We start from the raw sequence: 24,535 nt of genomic DNA on the forward strand, positions 1-24,535 counted from the left end.
GCATGCCTCAGCAACAATTTTCTGTTTCTTCCTCAGTTCTCAGATATATAAATACAATGGGATATTCAGGTTCATCCTAGAAATTATTCTTCCATTATGCCATATTTCATCCTCTGCAGTCCAGTTCCCTTTTGCTGCTCATGCTCTACCGCTTTTCCCAACCTCTGTCATCCACCTTGTAGTCTGTTTCCATCAGCTTTGTCTTTTGACCCTTTGAGATCAATCATGTATGTTAGGCTATGAGATGTAGGATTTCACTGCTTCATATTCTCTGTGCTCATGTAATTCATGCAGGTCCCCATGTTTATTTGCTTATGGCCTTGGAGACAGAGGACCTGCTATACTTCTTTGAAGAACATTTGCAATCACCTGCCTTATAAGAGCACCCGAATCTCATCTTGTATACACTAGTATACTAGAAGTGTTTGATGAAGTGGTGTAAAATCAGAAGACACTTGGTTAACAAGGTTATTATTCTTTAAGATTGATACCTTCCTTAAATTCCTCATTTTAATGTGATTTAATCTTCCCTCTAGGTCTATTTAGACTGGTTCCACAGGTGTTTCTCCCATAAGCAAAACCAGCAGTGCAACACTCTCCATAGCTTCTGATAGCACAGCTAGGTGATTACGATAAGTCAAATTACAAAGGAAATGCTGTCACATAGGACAGTTCTCAATGGATGCTCTTGACCAACTACTGTTGGGGGTTACCTCACTAACAGAGGCCGGAGTGAGACGATTCAGGTGGATGATAAATTCATCATCAACTCACTGAAGTCAAAGAACAGAGCAGTCAGCTCAGCAAGATGAGAGAAAGCAGGCATTGGGGACTGCAACTGCTACAGGAGCAACACCCCATTTAGTGATATATTATTATTAGGTTGGTTTAGCTGGGAAACAGTGGCACTCCCACCCTATCCTGCCCCCTCTCCTTCAGGAGCACAGGTACAAACCTCTGTAAGGACCAGAAGTGAACCAGGTTTGTTGGCATTAACTCTGAAAACAGAGCAGAAAAAAAACAAGAATCCACACAGAATGAAAAATTAGCCCCTCTCCTTCCCTAGGGCAGAGAGGAAAGAGGGGTATGTGGGAGGAAGAGGAAGATGATCACACAATAGGGTTAAATAAATGTCATCAACAATTACCTGATCTTATTTGGCATAATTGTGCAGTGCATAGAAGAGCTAATTGTATTTTCAAGTCCAGTTTCAACTGCTGTTTTTATTTCGGGTTTTTAGAATCACTAGCAATTTGCATAAAATATTGTAAAGCACAGCAATAGGATGCACTTTGTACTTTTTTTTTTTTTTTGGCTGCCAGGCCTACTCATTTAACGTGACTGCATTCTATAGCATTCTTCTTCAAATCAGAAGTTGAGACAACTCCCTTCTCAATTATTCTTCTTTTTGGCCAGTATCAGTAATTTTATGTCCTTTGGAATGTGCAAACCAGGGGGAGTGGGGATGGCAACATGTTTTAATGAGCATATACAGCTAATTGAATTTCATCTGAATTTGAGATGTTATCAGTATTATGAACACTTACCTGATCTGAACATATCAGTCATTTGGCACTGTTTTTTTTTCTTCAAAAATACTATTTAAAAAATGAAAACCTTGACATACTTTATTATTTCACAAGAGACAAAGGGGACATGAAAAAACATGTAAGGAAAGCTAAGATGATTTGGCCATTTGGCCAAAACAACTTTTTGAAAATAATCATTCAGCTGCCAGTCACTACGCATAATAAACTATAGTCTGAAAGTCATGAAATAGCCTTCTCTGCAGGAACAATACAGTTCAACACACACAAACCTTACCAACCACTTCAATTTAAAACTCTTTCTACAGTCAACAATAAAGGTATCAAGAAAGCCTTGCACATGAAATAACACACTCTATTTTTCTTATCAAGCCTACAAACCTCACAAACCAACATGTAACAGTAAAATGTTGACATCAGAGCCATTTTTTCTTCAGGACAAACCTGTATAAGACGCAAAAAGTCTGAGTTACCAAAACAGAAATGTTTGAGACAGTCTTGCATGTGAAGTAGAATACACAATTGTAATGGTCTTTAATTTAAGAACTTTTTTTTGAAGATAATCAAGGATATTGATTAGTTAAAATACATCTTCAAACCTATGCACAAACTGTATTTATATAAAAGACTATATACCAGCTTAGGTATGTTCAAGTTCAGTCATATCTACCTTTTCATAATGAAAACATTCACAAAATGCTTGACAATCTGAAGTGTACTGCTAAGACTGAAAGCAGTCAGCCTTGAATGAAAGATGAATTAATAGCAGTTCCAAAACCATTAGATACAGACTCTATTGTCATGCTTTTGTTTAAAGCAAGAAAAAAAAAAGTTGAAGAAATACAGGGTGCCTAGGTCAGTGAAGTCACCAGTAGTTGATGGATGCACTTACAGACATTAGAGAAAAAGGGAAAAGAGGCAGAACATAATACCCACTTGTGAGATGCTGTATGTTAAGGATGGAAAAAAGGCCTCAAGATGTGCAGTAACCCTACCTTGTTCAGAGTTGAAAGTTTTCTATTCTTGGATATGCATGTCAAGGACACATTTAACTCTAGAAGTGCAGCTTGATGTATCATCACAGTATTCATTCCTATACACTGACAAAGTTAGAAGTATTCATTCTCCCAAATATATCTTCCGAGAACAGCCCCTACCAGTAATAACTATGAACTGTGGGTAAGGAATTAGGGGATAACAGAGCTAGCACAATTGTCACTTCAGGAGGTGTTAATCACCGCTAGCAGGTGCATGGCTGATCTCCGGGTAAGCGGGAAGTGTGAAGATTATGTTGTGAGGACACTCAAAAGGGTGGCCTTGCTCCTCCTCCCCAACACTCCAGGCTGCACACTGCTACGGCTTCCACTGTTGCAACTCTTGAAGGGGCAAGGAACAGGATCACTTCTGTTAGCCCCTGTAGGACCTAAGATGGGCACAGCTGTCTCCTGAAACCCCTGCTGGGCTTTCCCTGCATTGGCTAAGGAACTCTAGAGAACTTATTGTGCAGATGCCTAGAGAAGGAAAGTAAGATTTTGATCATTACAATTAAGGAGCAACTGTCCAAAATACCAGTGACAGCTTTATTATCATTGATAACAGGACACTGCCATGCAGATGGATCTCATCTTGTTTTACAATCACTGAAGGAAGAGGTGCTGACTATGCAAAGGACCCCTTATAATATGGGTCTAAATCAGCATGGAAATGCTTTAACACCCCTGTAGCCCTGCAAACCCCACTTGTTATCTCCTGAACTCTCTCATCCTATCCCCTCTTCTTCCCTTTAAAATGTCATGCTCTCTTGGCTTTTATTCGCTAAGTATAAATGCATGATCTTGCTCTGAGTAATGCCCCTTAAACATGTGTTTCTTCAGTTGTCACTCATTCCTTTGGCCCACCCTGCCCATAGAGGCACTATTGGAATTCCGCTCTAGACCCTCTCCCGGTGCACTCCCACTCCTTGTTCTCTACAGCAAGATGGATGAGCAGAAAAGGCACAAGCACTAGGGGAAAACAGGATCAGTTTGGCAGGTGAGGTGAAGATTACATCGGCAGGCCATGCGTCAGTGAGTAGGTTCTAACTATGCTGGCAGACCAAAGACAACAGGTGGTATATTTAAGAGAATGGAAATCATCATGAATTTGCATGGATATATATACACAGCCAGAAACAGTTCAAAAGCTAAAATAAGTAAAGGACCAGAAAACAAAAGGTAATCTCTTTTTACTTCCTAAACCGTGAGATTTGTTGAGGGAATTGGATTCAGGTTCCCTAATCTCTTAAAGGGAAATGACTTGTGATGTTTGATCCTGTGTGTGATCATTCACAGCATTGTCTTTTCCAAGTGCTGAGTGCCTCAACTGCGCACTACAATTACCACCTCCCAAAATTCAATAATACAGACTGTGGCACTGCTTCCTCCCTCTCTCTGCTCTCCTACTGCAAACTTATGACACTTCTTTAAGTTTAAGAGTCTGGCATACTTTTATATCATTCTTCATTTAGTAACAAACCTTGAAAACACTCAGATGACAAAATAAAAAGCACTTCTCTCAACATAAACTTGAAGCACTGACCCAAGAGAGCCGAATTAGGAAGGAGGCATGTTAAGTCCACCCCCCAGGCTGAATCATTGCATCCAGGTTTATCCAGTGCCACTTAACAGCTCTGGGGCACAGGAATCCCACACTAATACTTACAAATCACTTGGTCAAAAAATTGAAGTGCGAAAGGGGAGAAAGGTCTCTCACTGAACATGACATTCTCCCTGCCTTCTGCTTGCCCCACTGATAATACACAACCTCATAGAAACTATCTGCTTTAACTTTTGGAAGGTCTTCTCCTGCTCCCTGCAGTGGCACATCAGCTACACAGTGATCTGCCTCTGACTGTGAAGTAGAGCTGAAAACAGGAACAGTTCTGACTTAAGTCCACAGTCAGAAATAGCCAAAAGGACTGGTATTTGTGAAATATGAAAGTAAGGCCTATTACAAAAGCCTCCTTTATTTCAGAGGCCTTTACTACTTCCATTTTTACAGTAACTAGAGGCCAAAAGTGACATAAGATATTCCTCAGAGCTAGGCACAATGCGCACTCTAGTAAAGACAGTCCCCATACACCAAATGCCTTCTAATTTAGATTGGAAGTAAGACACATATGAAGCACTGAAGTTCTCCAAAATCCTCCCCAAAGGAAAGGCCTTATGAAAATGGAAAATCCCATCTACACTATCCATCAATAATTAATACCGATTTCAAGAACATACATACTAATAAGCATTTTCAAACTCCATTGTGCTTTTGGGGAACTGTGGTGAAACATTGTCATATACCAGCCTCTGCTTCAATTGGACACACAGCAGTAGAAGTCATCACCATTACCCACCACGGAAAGCACAGCCCAGCTGGACAATCTGTCCAGTGGAGGAAAATGGGAACATGAAGCATACACACTGCAACACTTCTTAGTCTCATGGGAAACCTAGTCAAGTCAGAGCTTTTCAGTTTTCAGGCAGGCAATGCAGAGTTTTTGGATAATCAATTTTACACAGAAACACATGGAAAAGACAAAATTTTGACAGCAAATTTGATTTGTTTTATTCCCAATCTCAGTTTTCTACTGAAACAAGTTTTAACTAGTCTGAATTATCACCCTTCTTCTCCAGCTGGAAAAACTAAGCCACAGATCAGGAACTTGACTTCATTTCCAGTGAAGAGCAACAGGTTTCTAAAGTCCAACACGAATTAAAAGAGAGGAAAAAAGCAAAAACAAAGAAAAACATATTCCAATCATTTCCTTTCAATCCAAAGAACAGACCTTTTTCAAATTCAGCAATATTTACTTGCTAGGAGGACATATTGAGCATACACTTACACATAGAGCTAGTCTATCCTAAGTGTTCAAAATATGATGTTTTAAGTTTAAATGTGGTTTCTGAAATAAAATCTTTCTTTAAAAGATAGTACCTCCATTAGACATTAATAACCATTTCAATACCAAACAAAAACACCAGTTAGGTAGTGAGGCATACAACAGAATTCAATCTGAGATTAGTATATTTGAATCCAGGTGTAAATACAGGTCATAAAGCTTAGATAGATTCAGCTGGCTGTTGCTCACTTCAAGCTGAGTCTAATCCCTCCCGACACTCTGCTGAGTATGTTTACTAGATCTCCCACAAATATAACAGTTAAGACACACCTAGCTTATGCATAGACACTTAAATTAAGTTGCCCTAATCAGCAAGCTGAATCCTACCCACTGTAACTGAGGATGGGAGAAAGGCTCCATTCTGCCCCAAACCATCTTTTTCCAGACTCTCTTAATGAAATCACTGCCTTCCTTAGTGCACCTCTGCACTGAGTGAAATCTTGACAAGTTGATAGTGTAAGAAATGCCCTTCAGACATTTATCAAGGCTATTACATTCACACACTCCTTCCGTCATTGTGACACGTTTGACTTGTAGTGCTAAGCAATTATGTCACTTTTCAAAATAGAAAAGAAAGAAGTTCCCACTTGTAGAGAGAAAGGGACACTACAGCAACTGCTAATCAGTTTTGTCAGAAGTGTCCAGTGAACACACATGCCAGATTAATGACATTTTTGTTATAAACCAGATGAGATGCACTATTTGCAGAATCTGCAGTGTCAGAAGTGAAGCATTAAACTGCTTGCCTATTTTGAACACTAAATTGGTTCTATAACACGTTTTCTAATCCCTCTAATCAGAATTTTCTTTAAAGGCGATTCTAAACTTTTCCTTCCCCATCAACGCAGCTGTGTCATTAAAATACTCATTTATTTTTAAAGCAGTAACTGTGAACCCCTATAAATTAGCTTCGAAGTGAAAGCAGCATTTCTGATGGCTTTGTTGAACAGCTTCAGAATGAGGCAAGCAGCAGGACGGGCAATATAAATACATTATGCATCTGCACACTGTATAGAATTGCTTTCTCCTCTAAAAGCTGCTCCAACTTTTTATCTGTATTTCTTTTTCCCCTGAAAAAAGGAAGCTCTTTTAAAAAAATGTGTCTGTCTACATGAGTCTATAGTATTACATAAATAATATACATCCCACTTATTTCTTGAGTACTACCACTGTTTTTTACTGCTTACTGTTTGCTAATACATACTGCAATTACTGCTCCTCTTCATGCTAGCACAATGGGAAAGACAACAAATTTCACTTTGATGGCTTTCACAGGACAATAGGAGCCACTACAGCCTGCATTTCCCTCCTTATGCTCCCTCAGCTGCCTCTTTGTAACCATATGTTGTTCCTATCATATACAAGGGCTGCATTCACTCCTCGGGGCAGGAACCACCATTTGGTTCTGTGCTTGTGCAGCACCAAGCGCAATGCAGCGGCCAGGATCACCTACCATGCCATTGCCCATGGGTCAGCACCTTGCCTTCCTTCACACACGTGCACTGGGCACATGCAGGCACGGAAAGTGTTTTCATTGTTGACTTTTTTTTTTTTTTTTTTGGTGGTAAAAATCCAATTCTAAAAGGCCTGGCCAACAGGGGAATTTCTCCTCCTATATCACTTGATGGACTGAAGTTCACAGAAGAGGAAGTTATATTCATGCAGTGACAGGACTAGCTTGTACAGATGAATTTTATAAAGGATCCCTTTAAATAGTTTGTAAGGCCAATAGATGCCATATCCTCTATGGATAAACTTAATCTATCCTACTTACAGCCATCTAAAGAGCTAAGTACTAGCCTGAACTAGTTATTTTGACCTACTGTGGTGAGAATTAAGAAAGAAAGAAGCAATAAGGAGAATAATCCCATCTTGAGACGGGGGAGGAGGGGAGAGAGACAGAAATGAATAACAGTTCTTTGCCTCTTTTCTTTCCCCCTCACCATCCCCGGGCAGGGCATAACAAGCTACCTCAGATGAGATCTCTCGCTTAATACGCGGCTCCTGCCGGGGCAGCTGGTATTTCAGAATCCCCAGGTCCGCGGCCAGGGCACGGATGAGTAGGAAATGCCAGATCTTTCATGCTGAATTTACAAACCTCGCTAAGAAGGTGTGGGTCATCGCATTACACTATTTATTAAAAGAGCGGAAGATATAACAACAGGGGAAAAGATGGTACACGGAGAATATACTTAGACTCTATCAGGCATTTCTCCTCCTAAAATAAGCTGACTTATAAGACTAACAGAGAGAGAAGACGTTTCTTGTTCTCCTGGCTAGTTCCAATCCAAATTCTGAAACAGGCAGCTGTATTCTGCACTACAAGTAGGGTTACTCTAGCACTTCGCTCCCACCAGTAAAATCCTCAGAGTGATAAAAAAATAAAACATCCATCTCTGCTGCTTCAAACATGCAGGGTCACCCTGCATTTCTATTACTCTGCTCAGAACAGAAGCAGCAGAGTTCACTGAACGCTTTTGCAATGTTAGAGATCAGATGGCGGTCACAATCATGAGTGATAAGCTGGCCACAGCTAAAAACTGATGGCAAAACCTGAAAGAATATGATTCATGAGAGGAAGAGTTAAGAGTCTTGAAATGCCTTTCCCATAAGGGCAGTGAAAACAACATTACTTACTTTTGAAAGGGAACAGAATTACAAGATGTGCTTGTCTACAGAAATGGGGGACTGAACACAGGAGCAAGAATCTCCCCCATGATCATCTAAATTTCACTCTTTGTTAGCCTCATGATTTCACATTAAAATGTTTGTCTTAGAAATAAGCAGCCATCTGAGATTTATGCAGTAACTGTATCAATCTAAAGTTGTAATCCATTACTAAATTGCAAGCTTAAGTCTTTTGTTGAAAGAAAAGAAAAGTTCTCAAACTGGAGAAATTGAAAGCTTCTGTGAATGTGATGACATTGGCTTTTCTATGTAAAAGTTTGCCTCCCCCAGCCAGATTTTATTACCTATTTGTGCACAGATGAGAAGATTAATCTTTTCAAAAACACTGCCCTTGTAAGCTGTATAAATTCAATGTCATGATTTGTATTTAGTTAAAGAGTGTGTGTGTGTGTGTGTGTGTGTGTGTGTGTGTGTGTGTGTATGTGCATGCGTGCACGTGTGTGTGTGCACACACACGTGCGTCTAAGCTGATTACTACCAGGCTGCTCAGACTCAACGCAACACAGAGAGGAAAACATATGGACATATCAAACATTTCAGCTCTCCAATTTAGACACTTAAAAGCAAGACAACATGCATACTTCTAACTACACAACACAGGAAAGAAAAAGCACTACTGAAAATGAAGAGAGAAGCCAAACCACTGTTGTATATTATTAGCAACTACCAAATGAGGCATTAGGAAGGCACACTGCCCTGAAGTATGTCAGCTGTTAATATTAACATTTACCAAACTCAAATACTTTTAAATCCTCTTCAGATATGCTGCACACCGAGATTCTGTAGCTATCTTTGTTAGACCTGTAAAAGATCCAATGCAGTAAATGGTGTTATTTCACTATTACAAGCCAAGACGACGCGCACACACACACCCCCTACTTCCCATCGGCAAGCAGTATTCCATGTAGTGCCTTTGGATCACTGGCAATCCATTTGCGGCTTCTCCAGGGTCTACAAAAGTAACTAAGAAAAGCAAACTTTCCATTAGTAAAATACTCATTTCACTATCCAGGGTCTGTACCTCTACTGGGATACATTTAGAGGTCTGCAATTCAAACACCCTCCCAGCATCATGTTAAAGCAAAGCCTAGGGAAGTGGAACGGAGCAGTCGGGGCTCTGCTGAACCTTCACTTTACCAGGCAAAATGTTCGTTAACCTCAGCCAGTCGCATCCGGGTTCTTGTTCAGGTTTTTGCAGACACCAGAAAGTTAAAGAGGATAGTCAGTAAACAAACCAAAATGGTGAAACTGCATTGCCCAAACCTAACTCAATGGCCACTAGTGTTTCTCAAGCAGTTTCAAACAAAACAAAGCAATCAGGCAGAGCATACCAAGCAGCTACCGTGGTGAATGTGTACGTTACATGTCACCAGGACCACTGCTCGGCAGATACAGCCTTCTCATCCCATCCATTTTATAAGCTTGATTAAAAAGAACAACACTGTGAAACGAAAGCTACTGATTAAAAAAACCCAGAGAATCCTAACAAGAAAAAAAAAGTTTTCTATTCTTCCATTAGAGAACAGTTTCAGAACATCATTTTTTTTAAACAGCTGACAAAATAATACTTTTATATTTTTTTAAAAACAATTTTAGACTATCCTTATTACTCAAAAGCCTCACTCCTCAGACATTTCTTCAGACACTCTTAAAACATACACCAGCTACTCCCAGGGGAATGCAGAACTCCTCTTGAAGCCAAAGTAGACGCTTCCACTCCCATCAGTATTGAACTGGGCCAGTAAACCAATATAAATTGGATGAGTCCTCTTGTTATTAAATTCAGTCAGCCCTTCAGCATTGTTTGATGTCACTTTGAAGAAACATATATTTATATATACGTATACGTACATACATATATACATATACATATATATATACACATATATATATACACGTATATATATACATATATATATACATATATATATATATATAAAGAGAAAGCAAAGAAACGCAACCCAAAGAATTAATGAGCTACACTACACCAGTAGACTATACTTTTTGTTGTCTATAAAGCACTCCAATAGAGGGCAAAGAAAAAACACCTCACTTCATTTACTGGTTTCCTTTCACAATTTTCATGAACATTTTAAAGATTGGTTAATTTGTCTGACTCAGATATAAAACTGCAATTACTAACACAAGAAGAAAAGTCCAGCAGTAGTCGTCGCCATTAAAATGGCTGTATTATTTGCTATACTGCTATGGCATAATGCAAGCACTGTCATCAAGCATACACACCTTATGCAAGAATCAAAACTCCCTGAATAAATACACTTCTTTTAATAAGCGACAGACCAGAAGCAGATCTCTTGTACACACTGAATAGGACTTTATGAGTCTAATACATGGGAAGCCTTGATAAAATTAATATTTCTGTAAGACAAATGATTTTCTGGATCTTGTTAGGAAAACCTTCTTCTGTTCAAGCCAAAACTCAGAGATGTATGGGACTTCAGAAGTATAGAAAAACTTTCTATACCATAAATAATTATTTCTGGATAAATACAATGAGTCAGGAAAATTGGGGTTGCAGACTTTTCTAACTCTATTTCTGTTAAAAAAATTAAGAAAATAGGCTAGACATAGGAGCCTGAAGTAGCATCTTAATGAAATAAAGAATTCCAGTAAATATACACACACAACAGAGGTTAGATGCAGAAGGTCCTAATTAAAGAAAAGAAATATCTAAATCATTTTCTATTTTTCTAATAGAGAGCTTTATGCTCTATCCACTCAACAGCCTACAATTTTTTGATGTACTGTGAATACCGAAAAATTACCAGCCAAGAGAGTGTGCACATACGTGTGCACACATACATATATACACACACTTTTTTTACATATATTGAAATAATAGCAAAAAAGCTTAGTATTTTTACACTTTCATTTCCTTAATTTATATCCTGTACTTTATCAGTCTCACTGCATTGTACACATCAGCTATGAGTAATTATGGCTTTTTCTGGACCTGCTCATATTTGTTACATAGCATAGGCTTCTTTTTAGAAGAGGGAGACTGAGGTCATTATTCCACTTTCCTTTAAAATTCCATCTCTATCAGTCTCTAAAAATTAAATACCATACTCAAGAAGAACTCATTTAGAAGTTCCCGTTCTCCCACGCTGCACTTGCTTGTGCATCCCAAATTTAGAAGGAACCACTTGTATTCCCCTATTTTCAATACAGTAGCTGTATAAAAGGAAAGTTTAAATCTGAAGTGCATGAGTGATTATTACTGTGCTGCAAGTCCACAAGCGATGACAGAAGAAGGACACCCTCCACTGGGGAGCAGATTTGGTTTGTTCCTTTGGACAGCAAAACCTTAGGGCTGCTCCAGTCTGAAGTGCTGGAATTGGTCCCAATGAAGACAAATCAGAGGGCTGAGGGCACAGAAAATGGTCTATAAGGCATCCTAAATCACATTTAACACATCGCGCTGCTGTGTGCCATATAAATCTCACTACTGTGAATATGAGGCATGTGTTAATATTATTTGAATGCATAGGATTGCTAAGAAATCTGTTTTTAAACAACTGAGCGATGAGGAAATATAAAAACAAATGGATCTGCCCAAAGCGTTTTATTTATAATACTTTTCTCTATTCTCTCTCATCTTTCCACTGGACAGATATGATTGCATGGATCAAGTTTTGTAACAACAGCTTACTTCAACTCCTAAAACCGCACAAGTTACCAACCCAACTCTATATCCACATTTTGGAGGATAAAGCAACACAATTTTGAAATTTATAGTATAGCAAGCCAGAAAAGACAGATTAACTAGCACTGTAATGTACGAATCAAGATGAGAAATGCCACTAAGTTAATACTATACAGAAAAGGAGAGAAAAAAAAGAAGTTACCTAACGTTGCAGCAACACATGCATAAAAAGCGGTAATCCACTTCATTACCCTGATGCCATTATGCCAAGCTTATTCCATCAAGCAAAATGCCTGTTTTTTGCTGTTGTTTTCCATTAAATCTGAAGCATGCCCAACTCTTTCTAAATAAGGCCATTGCAATCAGATGTAGGAATCCAATGGCTGATATCACTACACAGAGATCTATGCTTTCTCTTCTTTCCTCCCTCCCTGCCCATCTCCTGACACACAGCCTTGGAAATGGTTTTCCATTTATTAATCCAACAGATACAGCTCAGACAGTAGAAATACAGGCTCCATTACATTAACTCACCAATATAACTCAATTCCAACTGTTTATTAAGATGAAACTTTTGCAAAGATGAGCCTTATCTAACCACGCTCCAGGTCCGTGCCAAATTGGAAGCCCCATTGCTTCATTTAGTGCAGTTCACGCCCAAGCTAAGGACATTTGCTCGAGCTTAACACGCCTCCCTAGCTTTCAACACAGAGCAGGTTTGCAGCTGGCAAGGTTGAAACATGGGCAGAATCAGCTCGCCTTTGTCTGCAAAAGACCAAGTAAAGACACCATTAGCTGAACTTTTTCTCAAAGCCTAGCCAAAACTTGGTCTCTTTGTTACCAAAAGGAAAATTCAAATCATTAAGCACAAACCTGCCCTTTAAGGGTTCAAGAGAAATCAGTAACTTGCTTGATATTAGCCATAAAACAGACTAAGAGTAGCACTGATTTTGATCAATGCCAGCCTGAATTGGATCCAGTTCAATGACTTAAAGATGGGATGAAATGAGTTGAAATTGCACTCATTTATAACTAGATATTTTAGATAAGTACCAGAACAGAGAATTCATATCAAGTCCTTATTGTTAAGGCTACTGATCAAAATATTTAATGCCAATTTATTCTAAAAGTGAAATTCATTACAGCTGTATGCATATCATTTGTTAATTTGTTGTATGGGTGACTCTAGGAAATACTCTTATTTGTTCAGTCATTGAAATAATTGTTATAGTATACATCATTTTTTCTTTGTCCTTTAAAAAAAAAGGACACTCATATTTTATTTGCTCTACTAACTCCCAAAGTGTCAGATTCAGTAAAAACTCAATTTTCTACTCTGCAGAAATTCCCCCCAAAACGCATGTTTTTAGGGCTTGCAAGGTCAAAAGGATTGACAGGGCTTTTATAGAATCTGGCCTCAAATATATTTTACATTCTCTTATTTTTCATTCTAGTTAAACACACACCTAATACAACAAATTACTGTCCTATACCCAGAATGGCTGGAGCACACACATTCACCTGCATTTCATAGTCATGTCTATTGTGCATGAACGAGAAACAGCAGAACTCGTATCAGCTTACAAATGAGAACAGACACTTCATTTTGTCTCTAAGAATTCACATCTGAAGTATGTCTATTCACTGACAGACTAGATACAGAAAAACTGATCCTATTTATTTTACCTAAAATTAGTTATCACAGCCTATTAAACTCAGTTACCCATATAAAAATCCACATATTCATATATCCATAGAACCTTTCTGCCCCAGGAAAAGAAAAAGCAAACAAAAATTCCCAAACGCCCCAAATCTATTCCCATTCTGGTTGTTACTCAAGTAATTCAGAAAATGTATGTCTTAACAATGCCAGAAAAAGAATGATTCCATTATTTCTATTATCTTAAAAAAAAAAAAAACAAAAAAACAAGATATGTGTGCGTGCTAAAACTCAACTGCAGTACCTCCCTTCTGTAACACCCACTCCCCTCAGACTATTACTTTTTTACCTTTACATGCTTTTATCAGAATGCTTTTCAAGCAGGAACAAGGATTTCAAAGTGCTTGGATTCTTCGAGGCTCTCTGAAACAGACAAGGATCCAGCTCAACCTACCTTAGATATTTCTGGCTCCACTTGTCTCTTGGGTGTCTCTTTCGACTCAGGCCCTTTCGGCGTACAAGTGTTCTTAACAGTGGGTGATTCAACTCCTTCACCTTCAAGTTGCAGGTTAATACCTTCTGTGGGGACAGGATGATCAATACCATTTGGATTCAGATTGCAATGGATAGCTGAGAAAAAAATTATGACAAAGAGGAAACACTACTTAGGAAAGAACAACCTGACATTACAAGCATTTATCACAAAGTATTAATAAATGCCACATGGAGCCAGACTCCAGTCTGATCGTGGCGAAAGAATTGTCTGTAGCTTGACACCGATTCAGGGGGAGCTATTTGAGGAAGAAAATGAGAAAGAATGCAGCACTCTATAGTGCTATTTTATCCAGGCTACTGTGTTGAACTGTTCTCTACTGGCATCGCTAGAGTCCAAGACCTTCAATTTACAGCTTTTACTAGTGGAGGACAATATATCCCATGTATTTATCATTCAGCCATACCTTTTTTCTTTTCTAGGCAAGTAAGTTAGAGTTTTTTCTATTACATTTTCCATTAACTGCAGCATTCTGTGTCCTAAACAACGTGAGATAAGTGAGCTGTGCACAGCAAGTCAGAAAGTCAGCCTCCCCATCCAGCAATGACTTACCCAGCTGATTATCTCCCTTTCAGCACTTTGTACCACTGCAAATTGCCACGTTCACCATCGTAACAAGCAAGAAGGATGTACTCTCTAGGAGAATATAATGAGTGCAGACTAATGACAGCAGAATAAGGAAAGCAGCCATGGGAGAAAAAACAAATGCAAACCGCACCACAAAAATGCACACAGAACTACAGCAGTAATTTAATTGTTTTCTGCCTGAAATTTCACGGTCCCAGCATTCACACAGAAGGAAGCCTTAACAACCTTTTTGGCAAGCGTACAGAATTTCAAATGTATGGATCCTGAAGCAACTTCCCCTTCATGCAAGCATCTGAATTTTCTGTTCATATTTCTGGGTAATCATGCTACTTCTAGCACCACTCATAATTAACGGTCCAAGCTTCCCCCATATGCAAAAGAACTCTGCTCAAATACTGTGGTGCAATGTTTCACAGACTTCAATAGAAACCCCAAAAACAATGTAAAGCTAAAATAAAAGTTACCTCTTAACACTTGCTTGGCTTAGATATCAAGCACTGAAAGCAGGAGGAAGGAGAACTGCCAATTTCTACTAGCCTCCTGATAAGCCCTGAAAGCCTGTCAGAGGAAAGAGGCTCAAGCAGCCTGAGAAGGTAGAGGGCCCTTCAACTACAGCACCTTTAAAAAAAAAAAAAATCCAAACACTTGTAATTCCAGAGTCTTCAATGAAAATTCTAAGCCTGTTAAATAATAGCAATTGCTTGTTGAAGGATTAAAGCAAACACCAAAGTCCAAGAAGTTTGCCTTTTCTCCTCGGGACTTGCAAAAACATCTAAATATCTGTGAAAGATGCATGACCTGACAAGTACTTGAGCAACTTAATCAGGATGTTAGAAATGAAAATGTCTCCTATCTTCAAGTGAAGAGAACATCATGAAGGGTAGGTAATTCATTAACAACAGTAAGTGATAGAAAGCAGTAAAGTGCAATGTGTTTTATTACGAACCGCAGCTATTACCCTTTCTCCCTTACAGAAGAAAGGCAAATCCATCACTGGCCCACAAATAAACAGTAAATTAAAGCAAAAATAGAAAGGGAACTAAATTCCAGTACTACTGTGAGTAGCTGTACGGAAACCCAAAGGCTCAATCAGGATTAGTCCTGAACTTCTTTTACGAGTGCATAAAAACGTCAGAGATCCTTCTCTGAATAGTTAATGCTTTAAAAGACAGCATGAAACAGGAGAGGAGGAATCTTCAGATGCTCCCCCAACGCGCCCAGAGCTGAGCCCTGCAGAGGCATCCCACTGGGGAGGGAAATACAGAAGGGAACTATGCGGAGCCTGTAGAGGTGAAGCAGGGTTTCTACTGGCTACCCTAGAGACTTTCATAGAAGGATTTCCAGCTAAAATCACTTTTTCAAGAAGGGATCCTCCATTTGCTTAGGCTTGGCATAGATAGTTGTAGTTTTGTATTAAAAAAAAAAAAAAATCACTGAAAACCATCTGGCAAAGTCTTTTGGAAGCTGGGTGTTCCCTTTAGGTACAAATTTCTCAAAAACAAGAACTTTATTTTAATCAACAGGGGGAAAAAAAAGCACAGAAGGAAAAGCAGTTTACAGCAGCTTCCATGCCTGCTTAATATCTGATATCTTCCTGTCTCCTTTTAATAAAGGTCAGACATTTGCAATTTCTTCTTGATATCCCAAGAGTTGTTACAGATCCTAGTTTCCCAAAGCAAATCTAAAGAGTTCTTTCCTAAGTCTAACTTCAGCTCTTATTGGTAGGCCTCTTTCTTTCCTTGTTCAAACCAATTTTGTAGGCTGGCTGAAGGTAACGCAAAACCAAATCTCGTAGTTCTGCCACTGCCCCTCATCAATGAGAAGGGAAAATAAGTGACTATTTTCCGTCACTCCTTTCCACCTACTGTTTTTCCCCAGCCAAACCATCTGAGTCAATCCACAATGTAAATACCTAAATCTTAGTAATCTCAGCAGCGGCATTTCTTAACTTTTGAGCCCTTTAGTTCTGGTTACACTCCACACTTCCCCTTCCTGGATTTTGCTCTTACTATTGCTACAAGACTACAATGGAAATAAACCTCCTGAGCACAGATGCTGCTTGATTCTTCCCTTGCAAGACCTCCTTCTGTGTCAGAAAAAAAGCAAACCCCTTTTTATTTCTGCATTGACACTACTAGTGACACCTGCTCTGGCTGTGCTGCCGTTATGGGGAGATACCTAGACCCTGCCAAGCTGTTATGATGAAGGACTCTTTGGGGCTTCTAAGCTCCCAAGGTATGTTTCAATGAGATATTATTTCATGGTTATATTTACATTAGTATGTCTTAAGATACCAGAAGGCTACCTGATCTCTCCTAGCTAATATCTATTAGAAAGAAACAAGACTACTTTGTTTATCCTGCAGACCACAGAAAAGACAGATATGATCTGCCACAACACTTTTCCGCAGCCTGATGCAGATGGAAACTGTTAGCAGCTAGGCTTAAGTCAGCAGCTCCCCTCCTTCACAAAACACGGGAGCTAACCCAGCTATCCTGTAGAAAGTTTCTTTCTAGCACACCCTGCTCCGGAAGAGCAGCAGGGGCTGGAAATAAGCAGTGAAAGCCACTCGGTAAGAAATGGGAAAAAAGAAAGAAAAACCTCCAACTGTCTTCTGCAAGGATCTTGCCTACCTGAATGGAAAGACTGCCCTATATACCCTTTAACCACTAACAAACCTCAGCCCAATCCAAATCCTGGGAGCTTTTGGCTGCCGGCCCCCTTTCCAAGCTCCCTAGAGGGAAATCACAAAGCACAATGGGACTCGGCACTGCCTTGGAGAGCCCTGTGCCAGCAGGGAGCTTCCTGTGCACTGCAGCTCCTCCCTTCCCAGGGGCACCAAAACAATACAGCCCAGGGAGGAGGGCAGGAGGAGAAGAAAAGCCGCCTGGCTTACAGAAGATTTACTATGCATTACAGGGAACAAATGACCCAGTATTTCTAATAACATGTTAGCATAAGCAGCACCTGGGTGGGTTAAAAAAATAAATAAATCACACAGCAAGACGCTGCTTGAAATGCAGGTGGCCTCAGAAAGCACCCTTCCAAAGTCGCTGATATTAGGAGGTGGGGGGGAGGGGGGGAGGGGGGGGAGGGGGGAGACAACCTTCACATGTACTGGGGGAAGGAGAAGGAAAGAGTTTGGCTGCTTCACTCCTATCATGGGCTTGGCTTATAACTAATGACGAAGCCGGGACTGAATGTGTTCCTCCAGGAAGACAACTCTAGAATAAGATCCTCAGCATGGGGAGAAGGAGAAAAAAGCAGAGGTGAGAATAAGTATTATCTGTCACTTGGCAGTGCTAGTATCTCTTTGTCAGGAGTCATCATCTGGTGCCTAGTTCTTTCACTTTTCTCCAGTGCTGCCTCCATCTCTCAGGTACACAGAGACCGGACCAGGCAGGAAAGAGCATTTGCTTGCATAGATCTGTTATTTCTTCTTGCCACACAGCAAATGCAGCATTTCCATCTTTATGACAAAGAGAGGTGGAGCTCTCCATCCCTTTTGAACGTCAATTCAAACCATAATTGTTCCCTTTCAAGAACTGTTAAAAGCAGAGAAAAAGATCTGGGTTTGATCCATAATAACATATCCAACCTCTTCTTAAATCAGCACCTTTTAGGTAATTTTAGCTAGATAACACCAACTCTAAACTTCAGGATAAACTATACACAATATAAAGGGCTGACAGCTTCCAGAGTTAAACATCTACAGAACTGAATTTAAGAAGCTCTTACAGAAGAGCCTGTATCCCACTATCAATCTCGTGGCTGCCACAAATTGCAAACTTCATCACGAGCCAACTTTTTCTTTTGAACCTTCTCCAAAATACAAGTCCTATTGCGCTTTCTGATCCCCTCAGCTGACTCTTCTTAGTTGTAAAGCTCATATTTTTCAGGGCTTCACGACATTCTCCTGGAAAAGATTCTCACTTGCTACAGACACAGGAATTTCTTGCTAAAATACTTGTCTAGGCTCTTACCTCTCTTTGCCCTGACCTTGGCTTATGTCAGCAAACCCTCTGCATTCAAACCATTTTCTTATACCACCACTTTGGCAATATTCCTACTTTCTCTGCACCTCTTCATTCTACCATATCAAACCTACCTTCTAATTCCCAGGCTTTAGAAGTCTATCAAGACAGCAACTCTACCTCCAGATCAGTTGATTGTATCAACCTAATACCATTAGATATCAGTAGTATCAGTAGACTTTGAAACAGAACCCCTTCTAATATTCTTCCATACAGTCTCATTACTCATATATCACCCATATGTCTCAGTAATACCATCCTTTATCCAGTTCCAGATCACTCTGAAATTCTCTTTTCCCCAGTGTCCACAGACTAGACAGTCTGCTGAAAACCACTGATAATTTCTCTCTCTTCATGCTTCCCAGCAATTGTTACTGAACTTAGATTGAAAACTTTTTGTGGTGGGAACTTTTTCAGGGGGAGTGTGGGTAGATGGATGGTCTGTACAGCTCTGTCTGCACAGCACTGACTACGTGAGGAATTTTGCTGGCAGACTCAATGACATAGATCCGCAGATTACATTTAGAAAACCAGATGTTATTTAAAACAAAGGTACTTAAATGCTCTTGTACTCCTAGCTCAGTGGTACAGCTTATACGTTTCTAAGCTCTAAACCTACCTGAAGACATCTGCTTTTCCAGAACTTTCAAGAAAAGACTGCTGAGATCTGTCAAGTTATGGAAATCTGGAATTCTGTGAAAAAACAGTAGATGGAGCACCCAGAATGGAAAGACAACCATGTTTGCCCTAAAAAGCTAGGGAAGAAACAAAATTAATGTAATACCCTAGTATATTTTTTCATAGGCTAGCATATAAACCCAAGTCCTTTCCCAGGAGACAGGACAAGAGAATCTGTTGCCCTCCAGATGCTGCTCTGCGTGGGCAGCGCTCGGTGCCGACACAGATGCCTACGGCATGCATATGCAGTTCCAACGGAGAGCTCTCAGGGCAGCACAAATGCTGCGCCTCCCTAGCTGCCTTCCTCCCATACATCTGCCTCACTGATGGCAAGCAGCCAAGAGACAGTTTGTCTGAGCACGCTTGATGTCATGCACAAAGTCACCAAGAGCCATAGTAAGCTACTGGCATCTGGAGGCAGGCCTCGCATTTTACTAGAGGATACTCTCTACGAATCCTGTCCTGAGAAAAGCCTCAGAGGCTTTTCAGAAGATGGTCTTGAAACACCCGAAGAGTTTTGCATGGGCAGATGGAAAGTCTTAGCCTCTCCATCTGTGGGCTCAAGGCTTAGCAGATAAATCTATGATCAATCACTACCTCAGTGCACTCTACTGCCTACCATGTCAAACATTTCATAACCACTTGTTTCAGTGGGAATACTGCTGACTGCTTAAAATTTTAAGCAGATCAATTAAGACTACATTAAAGCATATTTGGCAAGTGCTTGAGTTACATTCAATAACAATTGCTCTATTCTGAAAAGTGATCGAGTAAAAATAGCATCTTCTTACTCATCTGTCCTGTTCTGTGTGCATCACAGTCATGTGCTAGCTTTTGCTCTTTAGAGACAAAAAGCAGACACAGGAGCCATCCATCCAACCTCTAACAATCCTTAGAAAACTTTCAAATGTTAAACACTTGCAAACAAGCTCCGTTTTGTATACTCATACCACAGACTGTTGTATAATGCTAGGAGATAAGTTCATACAATTCACCCGCTACTCCCATCATTAAAACGCCACTTAGCTGGGAAAGAGAGAAGTTAGTCAACACATCCATAACTTTAACAAACTCAGGTCAGACATAGCAAGGACCCCATATAAAGGATCCAAAAGTCTTTTCAGTCACCTTGAACCTGCATGAAGCTCATGAAGATTTATCAAGTTTTTCTAGGAAAGAAGATCATGCAAGACCTTTGGGCAGCAGGTCTCACTCTTGGAAGGGGATGGAAGGGATGGTCCCTTCCATCTTTGCCTGGTTCTTTGTAAAAGGCCGGTCAAATCTCCAACAATGCAAAATTCTTCAGTAAACTTGTTCAATTAGACTTCTACAAGCTTCCATGTGCTGCATTTCAAAACTGAGTGGTCAAAGAGCATCCCCAGGGTTTTTTGCTCGACAGCATTTACAGTCTGCTTTAGCTGGTTTGATCAAATTCACGGAGACATTCACACAGAGATCTAGTTCCAAACTAAGATGGCTGCTCACACCAAACAAACACGAGATATCCATTTCAAGATTATATCTGACCTAAGTAGTTGTTACCACCTCTATAATACTAAAAAACAGAATTAAAAACAAAAGCTAGAGATCATCTTAACAAGTACCACCAGGTTTAGAATTATTTTGACTATTTTGTCTGCCAGAAAGCTATTCGCAGGAGTGAACAAATACAACACTTTTGAATAAGCTGTCTGCCTCATCAGCCAGTTTCTAGTTTTGAGAGACCAGCTGGCTTCTGCATATAGGAATTACTTCTCCATACAGCCTGATCTCCAGCTGATGTAGGTCAGTGGAACTATGCTGACCTGTCATTTTGGACAAGCTGGACCTGTAGACAAAGCTCCGTAGGAATCCTATCTGCTGCTCCTGTTGCCGCCTGGTAAATACTGCTGGAATGCTGGCAACACACTGGGGAAGTAACTTCAAGATTTTGCCTATCTCTGTTTCTCGAATTTGCCAGTCTAATGGCCAGGAAATCAGTAGCATTCACACAGCCAAGCAGCCCCAAATCAGGCATAATATTTTCTACTTCAGTATAGATAATACATGGACTTATTATCAGAAACTTCCTCTAAGGATGAAGTCCTGAAGTACTTTGACAAAGTAGTATCTGCGTCTAACTGTCTGCTTCTGTTAGTCAGCATCAAAAAACAGCATTGGGCAATTATAAAAAGGCTGTGCCAAAAGCTTTGCCTTGTAAAGTACTGCTATTGATGAGCTGGACCAATAGGTTTGAGTTTAAAGCTCAGACAGACATGGACAGCAAGGCTTGGCACACACAGCAGCACCCCTCAGATCCTTCCACAGAGCTGCTCATTTTCCAGACTCTATCAGAACTATTAACCATATACCAGATTAATCAGTTTAACAAATGATAAATTCTTACAACACACGAAGTTTACCATCAAGTGTTTGTCCAAGCAGTGGGATATGTCCTCCATCTCTGGGCAGCTGGGAGATATACTGAAGGGCAAGAGAAAAGATGGCTCTGCAGGAAGGAAGCAAGAATCGAACTGGGTCGAGGAGGGCAGGTCCAGGAAGACAAATATAGGCAGAAAGGGATGAAATGTTCAGAGGGAGGCTGTTCATTTTAGCTTGTAACTGTAGATTTATGCACTTTTATCCTTTTTTGCCTTCTGAATTATCAGCTGCAAAGTTTAAAGTAACTGCACTCCTGACACCAGCTAGCTCTGAACATCTCTAGCTGGCAACAACTGGGCAGTTACCTGTATGGTACCACGCCAATTACCGCTACACCCCATTTGCTCTTGCAGAAGAAACACTCTCTTTTGAATAATCCAAAAGCAAAGAAAGTGCCCATAACTAAAGCCAAAGGTTAACACAAAAAGGAGAACATGATTAGACAATCTACTACACTGCACATGCATCTCCTACACTCACCTCAGCTATAAGAGGTAGATGATGTAGTACTGAGCTTTGTATAGCATCATCAGGACTATATCAGGAAATAAGAATGAGTAACTCAGCAGTTTCATCCTTAAACAAACTGAACAGAAAAGTTTCCTAATTTGGCTGAAGCCCTTACAAATCCTAAGTGTTGAGAGAGATGAAATACTCTCTACTATTCCACAGAACAATAAGCCCAAAATAAGAAATAGTCTTCTTATTTAGGTTTCCTTTGCCTTTAAGACCCTCATCCTACAGGCATTTTATGTATTTAAGTTTACTAAGTTAAGAGATTTACTCGCACATTTTAGACAACTTTTCTACTGGAAACGACTTGTTCATTTTATGTATGGTAATATCCACTTTGTATCACTTTCATCTCACAGACATCAGCAAACACTCTAAACCTAAGTCGCTGCAGACCTCGGAGCTTCACTAGTGCAAGTTCCGCCTTTCGTAACAGCAACAGAATCGCGTGATAAAAAGCAGGAAAAAAATGTATTTGGACAGACAAATTATTTCTGAAGAATTTTCTCCTGACATTTTGATAAATGTACAGCAGATACAAGCACCTCTTGAATTCACACTGGCAACAGGAAAACTCATCGAGAAATAGCCCAATTCAGTGAATAAGTACGGCAAGTCTACCACAAATCCTGCACAGATATAGGGGAAGAGGAGAATGATGGTGAGGAAGGGAATAGCGAGGTACGCAATTAGCTCAGGGCAGAATGGATCTTACTGAACACAACAATAAAGGACAATAAGCCATACGCTTTTGATCACAGTACAAAGTGGTTGGTAAATAATTTTGTAAACAGATTTCATCCTTTGTTAATTAGAAGGCTTGTGCCAGCATTTACTAAGCTTATCCTGAAAAGTAAGGCAAGCAAGTCTTCAGGATTTCAAAGATGTTTGTGAGATGTACAGATTTGCAGTCAGAGAGAGTGCTACAGGAGATAAGATGAAAATGTATGAAAAATACAAAAATCACTACGCAGATAGAGAGGGAGAGACCTAAATTAGTCCTCTCATTGAAAGGAAAGTATCCACCATACCTCACAGTTGTCAGTAACCAACTGCCTTATACAAACGCCTGATCAAATACTACTGTTTCTTGCTGACTGAGAATTTCACAGTGAACATGCAGATACCTGGAGAGTTGGTGGTATTACAGCAGAGAGGAAGGAGACAGAAAGGATAAAGAACACAACTAGGTAAGAAACAAGGCTTCATTAGTTCCACGGTTCCTGAAACAATTTGTCTTACCTGCAATCACCTGACAAGCTCCTCCTAAATCAGATTAGCTAGTCACATTTCACCACAACTTATATTTCTAAGAATGCTTCATCTCCAGTCCTAATAGCACTATTATTCAATTCTATAATCAGAAAGTGTTACATCAGAAACCTTTTCTGAATGCTAGGGAGCCTATCTAGCCATACAGCACAGGTATCAGGCACACATAAGTGAGTCTTTTTATTACTGCATCAGTTGTGTAGAGGCTCTCTGTCCCAAACATGCGGCACAAACTTCTGCCTTTGCCCTATTGTACTTCATAAAAGCAAATGTCTAACAAACATATGGAGCATAAATGGCTGCAGTTCAGCTGTGAATTGAGGCTTTATTTGTCATTTATTTGATGCACAAAGTCATCAAAATGCAAAGGAAAAGTATAGTTATACATTCTCACTAGCATAACTATTTTGTGATCTGGCAGTTGACTTTTCAGTTCTGGCTTTTTCTCATCTTCCTAAAAGTCACCTCCTTTATCATTCGTTGAGGCTACCCCTTTCCTTACATATTTAATGAAAGGACCTAGAAATGTCTTCTTTCCTTTCCCCAGCAAAATTCTTCACCTCCTACTGCTTACTCATACCACTGGATCCTACTCACTCCCATACCGCAGCTGATTCTTGTACCAACAAACAGTTGGCTGAGAGCGGGCAATTATTTTGCTGGAGGAAAATAAAGGAGAAAGCTTCTATTTACACACATTACAATTCTTCTTTCTTCATGTTTCTGAAACAGCATTATTAAAAGTCTGCTTCTTGCTTTTACTAGGTTATTTGCAGAGAAGCACTCCCAACTCAACTAAAATACCCTCTAGCAAAAAAGCAGAGGAGAACAAATGAGTGGGGAACTAATGATCTGAAGGCTCAGCTGAGGAGTATCAGCTATTTCCAGGTTATATAGAGATGGATAAGACTGCACTAAAGAGAGGCTACAATCCCTCCCAAACATCTTCCTGAAGCCCTCTGCCTACCCAGTCATGTACTCTT

The 24,535-nt window shown here is 39.9% G+C and overlaps 1 protein-coding gene across 2 annotated transcripts in view; it reads right to left on the reverse strand.

Annotated features, from left to right (window-relative positions):
- Positions 1-24,535, reverse strand: part of SAMD12 (sterile alpha motif domain containing 12) — a 173,859-nt gene that overhangs the window by 142,608 nt on the left and 6,716 nt on the right. For both annotated transcript variants that reach the window (XM_064507827.1, XM_064507826.1), the window contains exon 2: positions 13,948-14,123. In XM_064507827.1, the coding sequence (XP_064363897.1) occupies positions 13,948-14,123 (176 nt within the window). The remainder of the gene's footprint in view (positions 1-13,947; positions 14,124-24,535) is intronic.

This window comes from Dromaius novaehollandiae, chromosome 2, assembly GCF_036370855.1.
Source record: "Dromaius novaehollandiae isolate bDroNov1 chromosome 2, bDroNov1.hap1, whole genome shotgun sequence".
Classification (NCBI taxonomy): domain Eukaryota; kingdom Metazoa; phylum Chordata; class Aves; order Casuariiformes; family Dromaiidae; genus Dromaius; species Dromaius novaehollandiae.